Source organism: Sceloporus undulatus, chromosome 2 (assembly GCF_019175285.1).
Source record: "Sceloporus undulatus isolate JIND9_A2432 ecotype Alabama chromosome 2, SceUnd_v1.1, whole genome shotgun sequence".
NCBI classification, from domain to species: Eukaryota; Metazoa; Chordata; class Lepidosauria; order Squamata; family Phrynosomatidae; genus Sceloporus; species Sceloporus undulatus.
The window spans coordinates 56,063,522-56,081,219 of NC_056523.1; the positions used below are offsets into that span (position 1 = coordinate 56,063,522).

At 41.3% G+C, this 17,698-nt stretch overlaps 1 protein-coding gene across 8 annotated transcripts in view; it reads right to left on the reverse strand.

Moving 5' to 3' along the window:
• COL7A1 (collagen type VII alpha 1 chain) overlaps positions 1–17,698 on the reverse strand; it is a 172,616-nt gene that overhangs the window by 32,201 nt on the left and 122,717 nt on the right. For 7 of the 8 annotated variants that reach the window (XR_006102318.1, XR_006102320.1, XR_006102319.1 and 4 more), the window contains exons 81-100: positions 15,830–15,892; positions 15,693–15,737; positions 14,282–14,317; positions 13,215–13,250; positions 12,545–12,589; positions 11,425–11,457; positions 9,233–9,295; positions 9,062–9,097; positions 8,841–8,921; positions 8,630–8,698; positions 5,928–5,963; positions 5,614–5,655; positions 5,485–5,529; positions 5,328–5,372; positions 4,830–4,865; positions 4,238–4,297; positions 2,635–2,760; positions 1,951–2,022; positions 1,765–1,800; positions 952–1,011 (exon numbers count right to left, since the gene is read on the reverse strand). Coding sequence is in view for 4 of the 8 variants with exons in the window: in XM_042453283.1 (XP_042309217.1) it covers positions 952–1,011; positions 1,765–1,800; positions 1,951–2,022; positions 2,635–2,760; positions 4,238–4,297; positions 4,830–4,865; positions 5,328–5,372; positions 5,485–5,529; positions 5,614–5,655; positions 5,928–5,963; positions 8,630–8,698; positions 8,841–8,921; positions 9,062–9,097; positions 9,233–9,295; positions 11,425–11,457; positions 12,545–12,589; positions 13,215–13,250; positions 14,282–14,317; positions 15,693–15,737; positions 15,830–15,892 (1,065 nt within the window). In the remaining 4 variants the exon portion in view is untranslated. Of the gene's footprint in view, positions 1–951; positions 1,672–1,764; positions 1,801–1,950; positions 2,023–2,634; positions 2,761–4,237; positions 4,298–4,829; positions 4,866–5,327; positions 5,373–5,484; positions 5,530–5,613; positions 5,656–5,927; positions 5,964–8,629; positions 8,699–8,840; positions 8,922–9,061; positions 9,098–9,232; positions 9,296–11,424; positions 11,458–12,544; positions 12,590–13,214; positions 13,251–14,281; positions 14,318–15,692; positions 15,738–15,829; positions 15,893–17,698 lie in introns of all 8 variants that reach the window. The other variant, XR_006102321.1, reaches the window with a different exon arrangement.

Sequence of the window (17,698 nt, forward strand, 5' to 3'; positions counted from 1 at the left end):
GCCAGCGCACAGCTTTTCTGCGCTCCTTTAGTGCTACGTCATGTAGATGCAGAGCAGTAGGAGCGCCATGATGCCACACTGTGTGGAGCGGTGCACAGCATCACACCAGTCTGGGAGTGGAGTCAGGGTGTGCGTCATGTGAACGCCACACCCTGATTCTGCCTCCAGGCCGGCTTTAATTTCCAGTCTGTCAAGCTCCATAGTTAAACTAAGGTCCAAAACACACTGCAGAAAAAAATCCAGTTCGAGACTGCTTTAACTGTCCTGGTTCAATGCTAGGGAATCCTGGGAACTGCAGTTTTGTGAGACATTTAACCTTCTCAGTCAGATCTCTGATGCTACTGTAAACTACAATTTCCAGGATTACCTAGCACTGAGACAGGGGAGTTAAAGCAGTCTCAAACTGGATTATTTCTGCAGTGTGTTTTAGAATGAAGTTAAATCTGCAGAAGAGATCAAAGCATGGCTTCTTTATAGTTTGTTAATTGTTCATTGAAGAGCACAACATTGCCTTTGCGAGTGATGATGAGAGATGTGACTTGCCCACGGTCATCCAGTGAGTTTACATAGCTGAGTAGGGATTTGAACCGTGATTTCCAAAGTTCAACACTCAAACCATATACACCATGCTGGCTCTCAGAGTGTGTTGTTGTTGTGTGCCTTCAAATCATTCCTGACTTATGGTGACCCTAAGACAAACCTAAGACGGGGTTTTCTTGGCAAGATTTGTTCAGAGGTGGTTTGCCATTGTATTTCCTGAGGCTAAGAACATGTGACTTGCCCAAGGTCACCTCGTGAGTTTCATGTCTGAGCTGGGAATTGAACCCTGGTCTCCTTAGTCCAATGCTCAAACCACTACCTTAATAGTACTTGAACAAGATTATTCCACTGCAAGGGTGCCTAGGAGTTCATTTTTGTTTCTGTGTAATGGAAGCACGCTAAGATACATACACGTGGACCTGGATCTCCTCGTTCTCCTCTAGCACCTGGCTGTCCAACCCCTGTGTCCCCCTAAAAAACAGAAAGAATATGATGAAGAATACTGTTGCTATCTGTAGCAACTCCTCAATGAATTAAACGAGTAAAAACACAGTAAAACCTTTAATCTGTTTCTGTGTCCTCAAACTTAGTAAGAATGAGGTTTTACCAGAAAATACAAATGTAATACCAAAGTAATAAAATATCAAAACAGTACTTTAAAAAAAATTCAGTTAGTAGTGCAAAAATAAAGTGCAATATAGCAGAATCTTGGGCAGAAATCAAGTTCCTGCATGGTTTTAAACATATATCTGAAATTACAGGAGTGAAGCCTTCCTTTTCTTACATAGAGTTTAGGTGTTATACATTTTTCAACCAGTTGCCAGAACTCCAGGCAAAATGATTCATAAGGATTAGTAGCTCTAGGAAAGACCACATTGTACAAAGTAACCAAAGACAATAAGTTGATTGTTAAGTCATTTCTGAAAAACCTCATCACAGGATTTTCTTGGCAAGATTTTTTCAGAGGAGGTTTGCCTTTGCCTCCTTCTGAATCTGGGAATGTGTGACGTTTTAAAAATCATCCAGTGGGTTTCCATGGTTGAGTGGGGATTTTAAGCCTGGTCTCCAAAGTCATAGTACAACCCTTAAACCACCACACCATGCCGACTCTCAGTAGGCTGACAGAGGCAGCTATATTGGGAGAAAGGCGGGATATAAGTAAATAAAATAACAATAATGCCTTTCCATTGCATTTTGCAATTGCTGAATGGTAAAAGGTCTTACCTTGTCACCTTTCGCTCCAGGGATGCCTTGTGCACCCTGAAATAAAGAGTTTGTGAAAGAAAAGTTTGAAAGAAAAATATTAATATTTCAGCACCAGCACAGGAATGTGCATACGTAACACTGTGATAGATGGGTTAGAACCCCAATAGGCTGCATAACCTATATCCCCAATACCCTAGTACTTACTGATGATCCTGGTGGTCCAGGGGGTCCTGGAGATCCTGCAGTGCCATCTCTCCCAGGGAAGCCAATAAGACCCTGATACAGAAAAGATATTTCAATTCAGAGGCCCAAGACAGATTCTCATAATCTGCATTCCAATAGTGGGAGGGACCTGAGCCAAAACTAGGGAGAGTTACGGATACACCTTACTGTTGTTCTACATACAAGGTAAGGGAAAATCTTTGCACCAAGCTTCCCCAGCTTGTGCAAGTTTTCCTCTATCAGCCTAGTTAGAGCCACAGATTTGGACGTAGCCTGGGAGAGGATGCATGGCCTTGGGAGAGTGGAAGTCAAGACTGAGATGCATATAGGTGCATATTTGGCCTGTTGGTTAGAGGTTCTCCACTCTGCCTTGAAGTTTTAATCTATGACATGAGCCATCCACTAATACAAAGGCAAAAATTTGAATCACATGACCTTCTTCTTTCAGATTTAATTGGAGTTGCTCAAGGCAGTAAAAAAAAAGTTCATATAAACCAAATCATTGCTCTTCCTTATGGAAAGCAAAGCATCTATCAAGAGGCTAATTCTTAGCTGAAGAATGGGCATGTGTTGATATGGTGGTCCTGAATCCTACCAGTCATTTATTTTGATAAGAAAGAAATCAGAGCAGGAGAATTTAAAAGTTGGTGGTTTTATCTCTCTTACCCTCTCCCCTGGAGGTCCTGGTTGACCAATCAGCCCATTCTCTCCTCTCAGGCCTGGCTGGCCTGGAGTCCCAGCCACACCTGGCACACCTGAGGGTCCTGGTGGTCCAGGTGACCCAGGATCTCCCTGTTAGGAAGCCACAAAACAGCTGTCAAACCAGAACCTACACTCCTTAGTGCATATAAAAGAAAACCAGATTAATACACCCTTTTCTGTTCTTCTGCAGACAGTGATGAACCACTGAGAATTCATTTTAAAAAGCTGTATAACATCTCCACTTTTTTTTGAGCCATTCTAGGGAGTTTATCGCATGCAATTTTCACATTTTCACGACCTGTGCATGGGACGAGATTGGGCTAGAACAGGTTAAAACTGGTTTTACCGTGCACAAAATTGCTGTTGCGTTGATGCCCGACCACCATTCATCCTCCAGCAGTGCTCTGGAGACCAATTTTGATACTATGGTTTTGCATGTGGTTGCTGAGACCCTAATCCACCTTTGTAAGGGGTGGCTTGATGCCATCCCTTTGGAGCAGTCTGTTTTTTCCCTTTATAGCATTTAAAACATAAAAGGGAATATAAACAGCACATAGCATTCAAAGACAATTCTGCTACAACCAGTTCATAACCAAAGGCTGGTTTAAATGAAAAGATCTTTGCTAGCCCATGAAAAGATAGCAAAGAGGTAGCCAAGCAAATCTCCTGGGAGAGAGAATCCCATAGTCTAGGAGGAGCCACTGTGAAGACTCTTTACAATGTCCTCACCAAATGAGCCTGTAATGATGGTGGACCCCTCTCCGATGATCTTAAAACTTGAGAAGCTGCATATAGGGAGGTATGAAGGTCTTTGAGATAGTCTGGAGCCAAGTTGTGCAGGGCTTTATAGAACGTAACTTAGCACACTGAATTGTGCCCAGAAATGGATCAGTAGGCAGTGAAGCTGTTGAAACAAGGCAGTTATGTCTTCCTTGTAACCAGCCCTGGTTAGAAGTGCAGTGACAGCATTTTGGAGTTGCTGAAGTTTCTATGCACTCTTGCCTACTACTGAAACTTGGCATCTAGTTCAGGTCTGAGTCCAAGAGTATGCCCAAACTGGGAACCTGAAATTTCAGGTGGAGTGTCCCTATACAGCAAAGGTAATAATAATAATAATAATAATAATAATAATAATAATAATAATAATTTGTTTTATTTATATACCGCTATTCCAAAGATCATAGTGGTGAACAGCAAGTAAGCTAATTAGCAAGTAAATTAATTTGCCCCCAACAGTATGGGTACTCATTTTAGCGACCTCGGAAGGATACAAGCCTGAGTCGAGCTTGGGCCCTTTTGCTGGTCTTGAACTCGCAACCTTGTGGTTTTGAGTGAATGGCTGCAGTACAGGCATTTAACCACTGCGCCACCAGGGTAGTATCCCTGATCTGATCCCTGATCTGGCTTTCAAGTGGCCAGAAGTACTTCTGTCTTATCTGGTTCGAGATTCAGTTTATTCACCTTCAACCAGTCTATTACTGACAGCACACATTGGTTCAACACCAAAACAAGTTTTTGGAAACATATGGAAACGAGGAATAAAGGTAGGTAGCTGTGAAGAAATTACCTTCAAGCCTGGAGGTCCAGTCTGACCAGGGGGTCCTTCAAGGCCAATCCCAAGTGAACCCTGCATGGTAGAGGTGGAAGAAAAGATGAGTAAATGTTGAATAAATAATTAATAGGATCTAGTTGTTTATTTCACCAAAATCTGCACTGATTAAGAATTCTATGGCTGTTATTAAATTAAACATAAAAGAATATGGGGTCTAGTCTACTTCCAGAGGGTTCACTGGCAGAATAGTTGAGATGGATATGACAATTTCTGGAACCAAAACAAAGATGTCCTCAATTACATATACCCTTCTGATTGTTGCCGAGTTCCTACCTGCCAATACCACATTTCGTTACAATTCCCACACTTCCCAAAGCCAACCTCTCTGGGAATGATGGGGTTGTAGTCAAACATATCTGGAGGAAACCATGATGGGGAAGCCTGCACTTGCAGATAGTGCAAATGATGCAGAGTATCAGAATACTATAGACAACATGAATAAGGTAAATACTCAGTTACTCTTAGGGACAGGAGAAACACTTAAAAACAAATTTTTAGACTGTGACCAACAGATGCACACATAAAATACACAACAGGCACTTCATACCTTTTCTCCTTTGATTCCAGAAGATCCTTTAGCTCCCTATTAATATCCAAAGACAGGAAATATAAAATAAGTAAAGGTTATTATATATATAGCTAATATTGACCACTCTAAGAAAATTACTCTATTTTAGATAATCATTTCTATTTTGTCACTATCTATCCTGTCTGTGTGTATGTGAGTGTGTACACACACACACACACACACACACACACACACACAGAGTATTTTCAACCAGGCTTGTGATGGTGTAAGCATGTGAGGTGGCTGCATTGCTCTTTAGCCTATTCACCGTCTAGTTCTATTCACAAATACATGAGCATGGATCTCTCAAGTCTCCCTATGGAGTTAGGCATTCCTCTTAGGGAAACATGAATTAAGATGGTGCATTCTAAGCCTCCTAACAATAACACCACAATAGTTTCAAAAGAGACTTTTGTGCTGTCCTTGCTGGTGTGATGACTGGACTAAGTGCTTTACAGTACATGCCACAGTACTTACATCTTCTCCGGGATCTCCAGGTTCCCCCTGATTGCCAGGTTCACCCTAGGGCAGAAAAAGAAAGGTTATCAAATGAGATTTACACTAAAAAGAAGCAAAGGACACCGTTGTTAAAGAAAAAAAGGCCAAGGTTCATGTCTTGAGGACCAATCCTCACCTTCTCTCCTCGAGGGCCAGGTAGACCTCGATCACCTTTGGCACCCTAAAAGCAGAAAGATAAGCACTGAGTCTTGGTTTTGGGAATGGGTCTGAAAAATTACAGTGGAAAAGTATAAGGCCAACTCACCGGTTTTCCAAAAATTTCTCCATCAAAATCACCTGGTTCACCCTAAAACACATCATGTAGATATTCAGCATGGTAGAATCCTTCAAATTCTGCCACCACCACCACCACCCTATCTCCAACAAAATTATTCTGGACCTACTGCAGACACCACTTTTGAACACTGCAGTCTTTTGAGTTGGAGTCTGGGTATTGAGGCTTCTTCTACAATCTTTCCCAAGCTATGAAAGCACCCAGTAATTTTGCATCCCAGTTCTTAGTCCCATCAGAGTACATTATACACATTTACACATTAATCCATGTAGAGTTTGGCCTACCTTCTCGCCTTTTATGCCTGGAGGCCCAATAGCAGTCTGCAGCCAGCCAAATAGATAAGATAAGAGAAGACAAGAAAGACAAGAGAAGGAAGATCAATAGATATGTGAGGCATTAAATGAAAGGAATGGTTGTTATGACGACTTCTTGTAAAATGTACGCAAGTAATTACACATAGTTAGAAATGTAAGCAATATTTTCTGAAACTCAAGAAGAAGAGGGGTGTACTGTCCTACCTAAACATCAATGTGAATTGTTAATGAACATTTCCGTGAGAGAAAAAGGCATAATTTGGCCATAGAAAACCTAGACTCCTCTGTAGAAGCACTATTTTTGTTAAGTGCCTTGAAATCAATTTCAACCCAGGACATCCTTATGGATGAGACACCTCCAAGAGTCCCTATCCTCCACTGTTCTGCTTAGTTCTTGCAAACTCATACCCATGACCTCCCTAATAGAGTCCATCCATCTAGCATGTGGCCTTCCTCTCTTTTTACTTCCTTCCACCTTGCCTAGCATTGTTGGTTTTCTAATGATGTGGCTGAAGTACATCAGCCTCAGTTTTGTCATCTTGGCTCCCTGGGAAATTTCAGGCTTGATCCGCTCTAGGGCCCATTTGTTTGTCTTTTTTGCTGCCCAGGGGATCTTCAGCACTCTTCTCCAGCTCCACGTCTCAAATGAATTGATTTTCTTCCTATTTTCTTTCTTAACTGTCCAGCCTTCACATCCATACATGGTAAAAGGAAAAATGATGACTTGTACGATTCTAACTTTTGTGTTCAATTGTATATCTTTGCATTTTAGAATCTTTTCTAGTTCTTTCATAGCTGCCCCCCATTCTTAATCTTTTTCTGATTTCTTGATTGCAGTCCCTGTTTCTATCAGTGTTTGATCCATGTATGAGAACTCATTACTTCTATTTCTTCGTTGTCTAGCTTGAATTTGTCTAGAATCTCTGTTGTCATTATTTTTGTTTTCTTTATATTCAACAGTAGTCCTGCCTTTGCACTTTCTTCCTTGATCTTTCTTAGCAATTGTTCCAGGCCCTGGCCGTTTTCTGCTAGTATTATGGTGTCATCTGGATATCTTAGATTGATGATATTCCTTTCTCCTATTTTCACTCCTCCTTCTTCTGTGTCCAAGTCTGTTTTCCTTTATGTTCCTAGAGGCGGGATACAAACCGCCATTTAGTACGTATACAATACGTACTAGGGTTAGGAAGGGGCGGTGCTTCCGCACCCCCCTAACCCTAGTACGTATTGTATACGTACAAGATGGCGGCGCCCCTTCTACATGGGCGCCGCCATCTTTATGTACTGGACGCACAGCGTCCAGACGTGTCGCGGCGCCTATGATGTCGCGAGTCCGCGCCAGGCGCCTCGCGACGTCATTGAGGCGCCGCAAAAAGAAGCTCCGAAATGGAGCTTCTTTTTTGCTCCGCGTGGGAGTCGCGAGGTTTGGCTGCTGCGGCTCCCGCGCGGAGCAAATGGCGGTGGCGGCGGACCGCCGCAAAGCGGCGGTCTGTACCCCGCCATAGTTGATGCAGTCTTTTGTGTCTCCTTTTTTTGGGCATGGGGATATATATTGATCATTTCCAATCTGTTGGCCATCGTTTTGTTTTCCATATCTGTTGACATATGTTTGTTAGCACTAGAGTTGACTCTGTCTATGTGGATTGCCGCAGTTTGACTGGAATACCATCTGTTCCTGATGATTTGTTTGTGATGAAGCACTATACCAAACCACAAAGCCACTGAAATCCTCAAAAGGGGCACTGTGTCCATGACATGACTAATGGATTTCTGTTTGGCAGTGATATATAAATGGGCATCCACCTTGAGAATTATGTCCCCTCTGCAGCACATTAGTCTTCAGTGCTGGTGTGTTTTACTGGGGGGGGGGGGAGAATTACCTTGATTTTTCTACAGCCATTAATTGTTCAGAAGTGTTTTTCATGCATTTAATTTTTTTTTGTTTATTAGAGTCTGTAAACCACTTCCAGATTTTGTTCAAATGAAAAACAGTGCAGAAATAATTGTAATCAATCAAACAATCAATATATTTTGGGTTCACATATTTGGCTGATAGTGAATCAAAAAGGAAACAACTGCATTCAGAATGTACAATAAGTGGTCTGCAACAACATCTAGCATATTACAATATTTCTGGAATCACACTGCTAGCTTCTGCTATCCTCTATACTTTCTTTCTCTCTTTCAGTTATTTTATTTTTGTTTGTCTTGTTAAGGGAAACCTCAAGTAATAGATTTTACAAAGATAACTAAGGACCTGTATAAAGAGGCTGGGAAAGATAAAATGATTCAAATAACGATAAATAGATAATCAGTGAAAAACAACAATCAGTGTGACAAAATGTTTCATTACCATTTTAACAATTTTAAAAACATTCTTAATGTTTTAAAACATCAAACACTTTTAAAGATGAGGTGCAAAACATTTTAAACAAAGGAAGAAAGGACACATAGTCATTTATAAATTTTTAAAAAGCAAATAGAGTAGTCTTTTCCAACCTATTACCCTCTGGATGCGTTGGACTATAATTCCTAAATTCCCAGACAACATGTCTATGTTTGTTGAGAATGATGGGTTGTAGATCCATGTGAAGAGTGCCAGGTTGGTAAAGGATGAAACAAAACAGATGAAAGATAAATCACAGGTCCACATAAGGGAAAGCATTTCTCACCTGTCCCGGAGGTCCAGCATCCCCAGGTTCTCCTTTGGGGCCAGCAGGTCCTACAGGTCCTCGGATACCCTAGAAAAAAAGTTAACAAATGGAGCTAGCTGGGCTTTAACTATTTGGGCTCTCTTGTCTTACCCACACAATGAAAGTAAGGTCATTTAGCATGAATCTCAGTGCCATGCCCAATTACATGCGATCTTGTGTCTTGTCTTACCATTTCCCCAGGCAGTCCAGTTTTCCCTTCTTTCCCTGGCACTCCATCTCTGCCTGGTATACCTGGTTTTCCAGACTCACCCTAAGGAAACAGCGGAAAAGCTGCTAGAATCTTCATGTATATTTGGGGAAAAAAACTTAGTATATGGAAGAGGTAAAGTTTGATCTGTAAATGGAAGACCTGTAAGGTCTGCCAGATATAAAACTGGCAAACAAGCTTACCACTTGTCCTGGTAACCCTGGAGGGCCTTGTGGACCCTGAAAAAAGCACAAACAAGTAAAAAGTAATGAGGACATCACAGACTTAACATCCGGAGAATGAGTAGTAAGGAACGAACTGTAAATGTGGCATTTTACTAGCTTCCAAACTAGAGAAGCACACTGGTCACCTACCACAAGCCCTGGAGTTCCTGGTGCTCCTGGGAGTCCAACATTCCCTTGAGGACCTGGTAAGCCCTGCAATTAAGAGAAGAGAAAATTGACCAAAGATACCTAACGACACCAGATCCTGTCTGATCTTGGACATTAAGCAGGGGTCAGCCCTGGTCAGATCTTGGATGGGAGACTACCAGTGAATATCAAGTGCTGTGGGCTATAAAGTGGGCCCTTGATATCTGTTCGAGTTTGGTTGCACGACTCCCAGTAAATACCAAACTCTGTGGATGTTCAGGTCCCATTAAATATGATAGATAAAAAATGGTGTCCCTTATATAAAATGGCAAAATCAAGGTTTGCTTTTTGGAGTTTATGTATTTTTTGAATATTTATCCATGGATGTTTGAATCCATGGATAAAAAATCTTTGGATATGGAGGGCCAACTGTATTTCAGAGGAAGGAACTGTCTGCTGCCTTTTTTGGGGAAGGTGATCGAGAGAGCAGTCGCTTTCCAGCTTCAATCGATCTTGGATGACACCAATTTTCTGGACCCATTTCAAACCGGCTTCCGGGCGGGCTATGGAGTTGAGACTGCCATGGTCGCCTTAGTTGATGATCTCCGTCTGGGCATGGACAGGGGAAGCGTGTTCCTGTTAGTGCTTTTGGACATCTCAGCGGCTTTCGATACCATCGACCATGGTATGCTTCTGGCACGCCTGAGGGAGTTGGGTATCGGGGGCACTGCTTTGCAGTGGTTCCGGTCCTACCTCTCGGGCAGATTCCAGATGGTGGAGCTGGGGGACTGTCGCTCCGATAAGAGGGCCCTTACATCTGGGGTCCCTCAGGGAGCGATTTTGTCCCCTATGCTATTCAACATTTACATGAAACTGCTGGGAGAGATCATCCGGAGACACGGGGCGCGGTGTTATCAGTATGCTGATGACACACAAATAGTCTTCTCTGTATCTCCGACTGATGTAGTAACTAAGGATGGCATCTCTCCTCTAGATGCCTGCTTGGCGTCGGTAATGGGCTGGATGAGGGAGAACAAACTCAGTGTGAATTCAGGGAAAAAGGAAGTACTGGTGATAGGTTCCCCAGTTCCGGGTGGTGAGATCTGTCACTCGGTCCTGAATGGGGTCACGCTCCCCTTGAAGGACTCGGTGTGCAGCTTGGGAGTACTCCTTGACTCGTCGCTCCAGGTGACATCTCAGGTGGATGCGACGGTCAGGAGTGCTTGTTATCAGCTTCGGCTGATACGCCAGTTGCGTCCCTACCTGGACTGTAGGGACCTTGAAACTGTTGTACATGCTTTGTTAACCTCTCGATTGGATTTCTGCAATGTGCTCTACATGGGGCAACCCTTGTATCAAACCCGGAAGCTGCAAATGGTGCAGAATATGGCAGCTAGATTGGTCGCTGGTAGCTCCAGGTTGGACCATATAACACCCATTTTAAAAGATCTTCACTGGCTGCCTATTCGCTTCCGAGCTCAATACAAGGTGTTGTTTTTGACCTATAAAGCCCTAAATGGCTTGGGCCCAGGGTACTTGGAGGACCGCCTCTCCCCATATAATCTGCCGCGCACTCTTAGAACATCCGGGACAAATTTGTTGGAGGTCCCTAGGTCACATTTTGTGAGTACCTCACAGAGGGCTTTTGCCATCGCTGCCCCTTCTCTTTGGAATAAGCTCCCTGTAGAGCTCCGCTCTGCCGCTTCATTAGATTCTTTTAAGAAAAATTTAAAAACGCATATATTTCGGTTGGCCTTCCCACCTTAGTTAATTGTTCATTTCTCTGCCCCTTGTCTTTTTCCTTTTGACCCCGGACCATCGTAAATTGATTTTTCCCTTTTCTTGCCCTTGACATGTGTATTTTACTGATTCCTGTTCCTATTCCTCATAGCAATGTTTTTAACCTTTATATTGTAATTGTTTTATCTTGTATTGTAATGTTTTTAACCCTTGTAAGCCGCCTTGATCATCTCTATGGAAAGGCGGGGTAAAAATAATAATAATAATAATAATAATAATAATACCCATCTCTGATAGAATGAAAGAGATTTCTCACACTTTTTAGAGAAAGACAAGATCCCATAAAGCCCATGACTATGACTTTGGCAATGAACAGATACTTTAAATCGGTTGGTGTTAAACGTTCAGCTTCAGCAGGATATATACACTAAAGAGTGTAGGTTAGAGATACTTACCCGAATGCTGGAACCAGGTTCTCCAGCATCTCCCTGTAAATAAAGGGGATTTCCCCCCCAATATTATAAATCAATAACAGACACATACAGTTTAACTTGTCCTGTTTCTGCAAAGGAGAATATGGACAAATCAACTGGTATCATAATAAGGTTATTGTGCCACAGATTAAAAAAAATAGGGGATTCAGAAATGCATTTACGAAATAGTGCTGGACACAAGTGGTAAATAAATTTGGTGCAGGGCCGGCTTATCCATATAGGCAAAATTTAGGGGCAGCTTTTTTGTACATTTTTTTTGGTGAATCAAACAATATTAAAGTGAAAACTCATTACAGCAAGCGATGTAAAAGCAAGCTACCGTATGACTGTTTCTTTGTACAATGACCAAAACATAAACTTATGGTATGGTCACATGGTACATCATCTGCCTTCCACATGCACCTTGAATGTAACCTCAAGGTCAGCAGCCCCCTCTCCTCTTGCTGCTCACCTGCCTTACCCTTGGTGCCACAACACGGAATGCTAGTCGCCAGTCGTCTTGAGTTTACTGTTTACAACAAACAAACTTGTTTTTGTGTTCTGTATGTTTGGTAGTGACCATGCAATAGTGTTTCAGTGTCTGTGTTTGATTTTGAATGTTTGCCTAGTACGTATAATGCTGTGTTGCATTCTTACGAAAAATTTTAAACTAAGTAGAGAGGAAGTTTTAGTTGTTTAAGTGAGTACTCCATTTATTATTACATTATCATAGGGAATGGGGGGGGGGGGGTGCACAGCCGCCCTGTATCCTATGTCTTTTATCATTATGTAATCAGAAATAAGAAAAAGAATGTTGTTCTATAAAAGGCAATAAATTAGGCTACAGAGACAATATAAGCAGAAGGCTAAAACTTTAACAAAAGGAGAAGAACTACTTATATTAATTATGAGGGGTGACGGGGTGCCAAAATATTTCTTGTCTAGGGTGGCCAAATACTTAGAGCCGGCCCTGAGTCTGGGGTATTTTACCTGCACAAAAGCTAAGACTGTAAATCTTGAGCTGTCATTGGCTTGAGAAGATGAAGGTTCCACAATGCCTATCATAGTCTACATTCTTTAGCATTTAAACCAGAACATATACCTTTTTTCCAGGTAGACCTTGAGTGCCTGGAGGGCCAACAGGACCCTGTGTGGAAAGAAGAGATACGATTAAGCTAATTCAAAAGCTGTATACACAACACACTGATTTATTTTCTATCATATCTTTGATGATCTTCTCCAGAGAGGAAAAAAGCTACATATTGTAGCTACAAGGTGTTAAACTGAACCAGAGTTTAAAAAAAAAAAACTGAACTGGATTTTTATCAGGCTGAGCTAGAATACTATCATTTAGAGACGAACCAGAAGCAACCCCACACTGAAACTGCTTATTTGACTCCATGTTAAAAAAACCTGCTCTGGGTTCTATGTAACTGTTGTGTCAAGATGCTGACCTTTTTTATCTTTTGTTGCAAAGATCTTGAAAGATTAGGTCTTAAGAAAAAGACTGGACAGTGATGGAGAATGAAGTAACCATTGCTTCCCATCAAAATAAAATAAAATAAAATAAAATAATTATTCTGCCTTTGGCCAATCTCATTCTGATGTTTCCAGTCTAACCATAATGCAGCAGCTTTAAGATTATGAAATAATCCAGGCACTAGATGACATGCTCTCCTCCCAGACAATGGAAACAAGATTTTTATACGTACACTCATGTAAACTGATTTTAAATTGTAATATTGCTCAGGGAAAATGCCAGTTTTACTTACAGGAGGGCCTGGTGGTCCAGGATCTCCTTGGTTACCCTGTATGAATAAACAGACATGTCATCAGTGGTTGATGTGTATCGGATTTATTTCTCAGCTTTCTTGGTTAGCTACACTAGGAGCCTTGATACAGAGGAAAAAACAGATTTGTCAAAATATTTCAGGGGAGTTCTCCATAATTAATCCCATGAAGTAACTCAGGATATAGGCTTCCCCCTCTGTCTTTTCCTGAAGAATGTTCAACCCAGGACCAATCCATACTGATTTTCACCACCCAATTTCCTGCATGCAGTTTTCCTTGGGTGTTTATATACCATAGGCAGTTGGAGAAAATATCATGTGAATTGGTAGGAAACTTCACAATGGATACCCCCGGATCATAGTCATGTTCTTTCTAGCTGCCAGAGTTGTGGAAACTGCTGTACATTTATTTATTTATTGAAAAACTTATATCTTTGTATTTGATAAACATCACTCAAGGCAGCTAATGGCAATATATGCAGTATAATGTAAAAATTACTAGTACAACTCCAGTTTGCAGGACACATTTCTGCATATCTGGAATGGTTCACATAAAAAGGAAAATGTTTATTTGCTCTCTCTCAAAGTCACCATTTCTGAATGGTGGAGTGAGGCCAGTGAGTTCATGGCTTTTGAAATTAGAGCTGAGGACCTCCATGGAAAATAATTCTGATTTGGTCACATTCAGGAAAAAAAGGTGGGATATAAACTAAAGAAATCACCTTCCTCCAACAATAATTATGGATTCCTCCTTATAGAGCTATTGTCAGAACATCAAAATGCATTACAAATATTTAAATCTAAGCTTCATTTGACATGTGAACAGAAAACTTAAATTTATTCTGAATCTTAAAACCATGTTTTGACCAGTGTGCCAAGGCAATGATTCCATTTTCTTTCTGCAAAGCTTGCAGTGTATCAGAAAATAAAGGTAAACACAATACAAAGATGGAAGCCAACCACATATTATAATCAGCAAGTGGCATATTGCTGCATGCAAAGTGGGGTAAGTGAGACACAGGAGGGAGAATAGGAAGAGGAGCACCTACCGGTCTGCCCAGAACTCCAGGGAAGCCTGGCAAGCCCTGCAAAGATCCAATTCAAATATCCAGAGAGTTAGCGAAACCCAGAGCAATCCCATAAGCTAGCTTTGCTTGGTCCTTGCTTTCTTCAGTGCCAAGGCAGAGCCACTCCTACTGCACTAAAAAGAGAGTGAGCAAGCAAGCAGAAGAAGGCAAGTATAGACAATGACTCCAGTCTAATGAAATCTACTAAGGAAGATTACTTACAGCTGGGCCGGATGGCCCTCTAACACCCTGTAGGCCCTGGATAGGGAGGGAATGACACACACACACACACACACAAAAACAGACATGCATGAACAAGTAACATAAAATATAACAAGGAACAGACAGGGAGGTTCCTTCTTGACATGTCACATTGATGTAGTACTACTATCAGCTTGGGCAACCCATACTTGACAAAAGATGGGTCTTATTTCTTTTCACTATGGTCTGCCTGACAATAAGGGACAAATTGCAAGACAAATTACATACATAAACATAAAACAGAGGGTTCAGTCAGCCTGAATAAAACATGAACACTTTGCTTTTGACAGAACAGGTCTGCTCTGCCTAGTAGAAAGACTGGATAGAAACACAAGCAACTATCCCTACAGGGGATGGACATTAGGAAGGTCCTTTTTCTAGGGTCTCCTTAGATGGAACATGACCTCCAAAAGACAGCATGAATGGCAGTTAGAAAGCACAACAGACCCAATCATGCAACCATCCGTTGTGCTCCCAAGACAACATGTGTGAGGATCCTAGATCATAAATGACATCATTACTGTGGTAAGAGGCACATGGTGACAATGAATCAATTATAGCCAGGAATGAAAGGGAAATATATTATGAACAGAATACAACCCACTCCCTTTTTTATTCTTTGTCCTGGAATCTCTCTCTGGCTTCCAATGATGTTAAAAACACTCTCTATCAAATAACCAGGATGATCCCTACCACTTTCACTCACAGTTCAGTTTGTTTCCACCCAGCAAGGATTCCATCCCAACTCTACATATCACTGTAAGCATCACCTATGTCCAGGCTAATAGAATCTATACTTTGGTGATTCCACTGCAGCAGAGCTGAAGGGCTGGAGAGACACATAGGTTTTTGTATAGCAGACAGGAAACCTGGAGAAAATACTTTGTGTTCCTGGACTGCTGGTTTCCCCAGACATCCAGATTTAGTCACTGAACTCCAACATTTTAGCCAGACCGGATCTTTTTGTACAAATCCTTTATGAAGTTTAATATGGTTTGTGACAGAGAGGGGCTTTCTTGCCACTTTCAGATTTGGCTGAAAGTGTCTGGGGATAAGGCTTTTCTTCCCAATATTTGAAAACTTTCTCTTTCTTCATATCTTAATATATTCACGTTTCCTCCCTTTGACTTACAGCTTTCCCTTCTGGGCCTGGAAGGCCCCTGTCTCCTGGAAGTCCCTGCAACAACAAAAGACAGTGGGAGTAAGCAGCAGGCCAACAGAGTTTCAGCATTATTTCTAAAGTCACAGTGGTCTGTCAGCAATACGTACTGGAGAGCCATCCCTGCCTTTGTCACCAGCTTCACCTCTTTCTCCCTTCTGGCCAGTTTCACCCTGCAATTCAAAGGGTCATCAGATGTCACAAAGGCAACCAAGGCTTCATTCCCACTTATAAATAAATTGCTTTGCGATCCGAATCAATGGATCGGTTCAGCAGCGGAGCATAGTTCACACTACATTTTCCCTGATCGCATTTTCTTGCTGTAAAATAAAATAAAATATCCCACTTGTGGTTCACATTAACAAATGAATCGATTAAACTGTTTCCTGCAGGAGTCTCTCAAAATAATCCACTTGTAGTTCACATTGGCAAATGAATCGGTTCAATCTTAATTGTTTTCAGCAGGATTTTTTTTCTCTGTCCATCACTGCAATCATATTGATGTACTTCCGTATGAGGGTCGAAGGGTGGGCAAACACAGGTTGTTAATTTCTGCTTCCCCACCCAGTGACCCTTTATGATGTCATAGTAAATTGATTCTGATCCGCATCTCATTCACATTGACACTGAATTGATTCATGAATTCAGTTCTTGAAATCGATTCCAATCTGCATCTGGTTCACACTTGTGTGGAATCAATTTATCCAAAAAGATGCAAAAAAATCAGCATCAGAAAGATGTAGGTTAAATGTGTCTAGCGCGTAGCCCTCCTCTCAATTCGCTTCAAGTGAGAACCAGAGTCATTTAAACCACTTCAAACTGATTTGCAAACCGGTTTAAAATGTCGTGGGAATGAGGCCCAAGTGGCAACACTGTGTCAGTTCCTTAAACCTAGAGCCAGTACACATTCAGGTCTTTCAGTGCCCATTATGATGAAGGCTATTTTTTCATTTTGCTTTGCTTTCCCTGGAATCCACGAATCTTTGTTCAGTTCAACCAAGAGTATAGAAAGCTATCAGTATCCTAGAAGATGTCAAGTTGAACTCCCTTATCTTAACTGTAGCAGTGAGCATGTGAAGTTTCAATAAGCAGACCTACCTGCATATCCCAGTGACTTCATAATGTTGCAGTGTTATTTTAAATATCACTTGAAATTTATTTTCCTTTCCACTCAGAGTGAGCATTTCATGAAACATTTCACCTTTTCCTCCCCAAATATCTGATAGTCCTTTATCAAGATACAGGTAAATAGGGAGAAGATACCTTTTTGGCCCTTAACATGTCATATCTTCTGCTAGACTGAAGCTTAGAAAATAGACATTTTCTATTTTTCTCTGGTTGCTCAATAAAGTATTTACAAAGTAATCAATTGTTGTTATTCATGACACCATGTAAAAAGTAACTTCCTATGTCACCCATTTTGTTGCTTACTGCTTTCACAATTACTTCTAAAGGCCCTTGGTATTGCTAAGAGAATGGCTTAAACTTGAAAAATTCTTGTCAAAATGCTTCTAAGCAGGCTGTTTAAAAGTAATTTAGAAAAGTAACTAAAAACCATTACTTGTTACACCAGTAAAGTGACTTCATTTCCATTCATTCCATTACTTTTGAAAAGTAACTCCATTACATTGCTTTGTATCAAGAACAGTAATGTGTGATAGGTAATTATACCACATGTAACTTCTTATTTTCCAGCTCTGTACAGTACTAGACTCTGGCATTGTTACACATATTCCAAAGGAAGTTTAAAACTTAGAACCCAGAGAGATTTCTAGATCCAACATGAGTAATTGACCTGGCAATGATATGTAAATTTTTCTGGACTCACTATGAGAGTAGAGGAGTCTGGTTTGGTACTATGGGGGGGGGACAAGAACAGAGAATGGGTAAGTTATTTTTGATCTCCTCAAGTGGGGGATTCTGGGTACTGTCGTCTGAAGATATTACATTTCCTGGCTCTAGATAAGAAGCAAGCCAAG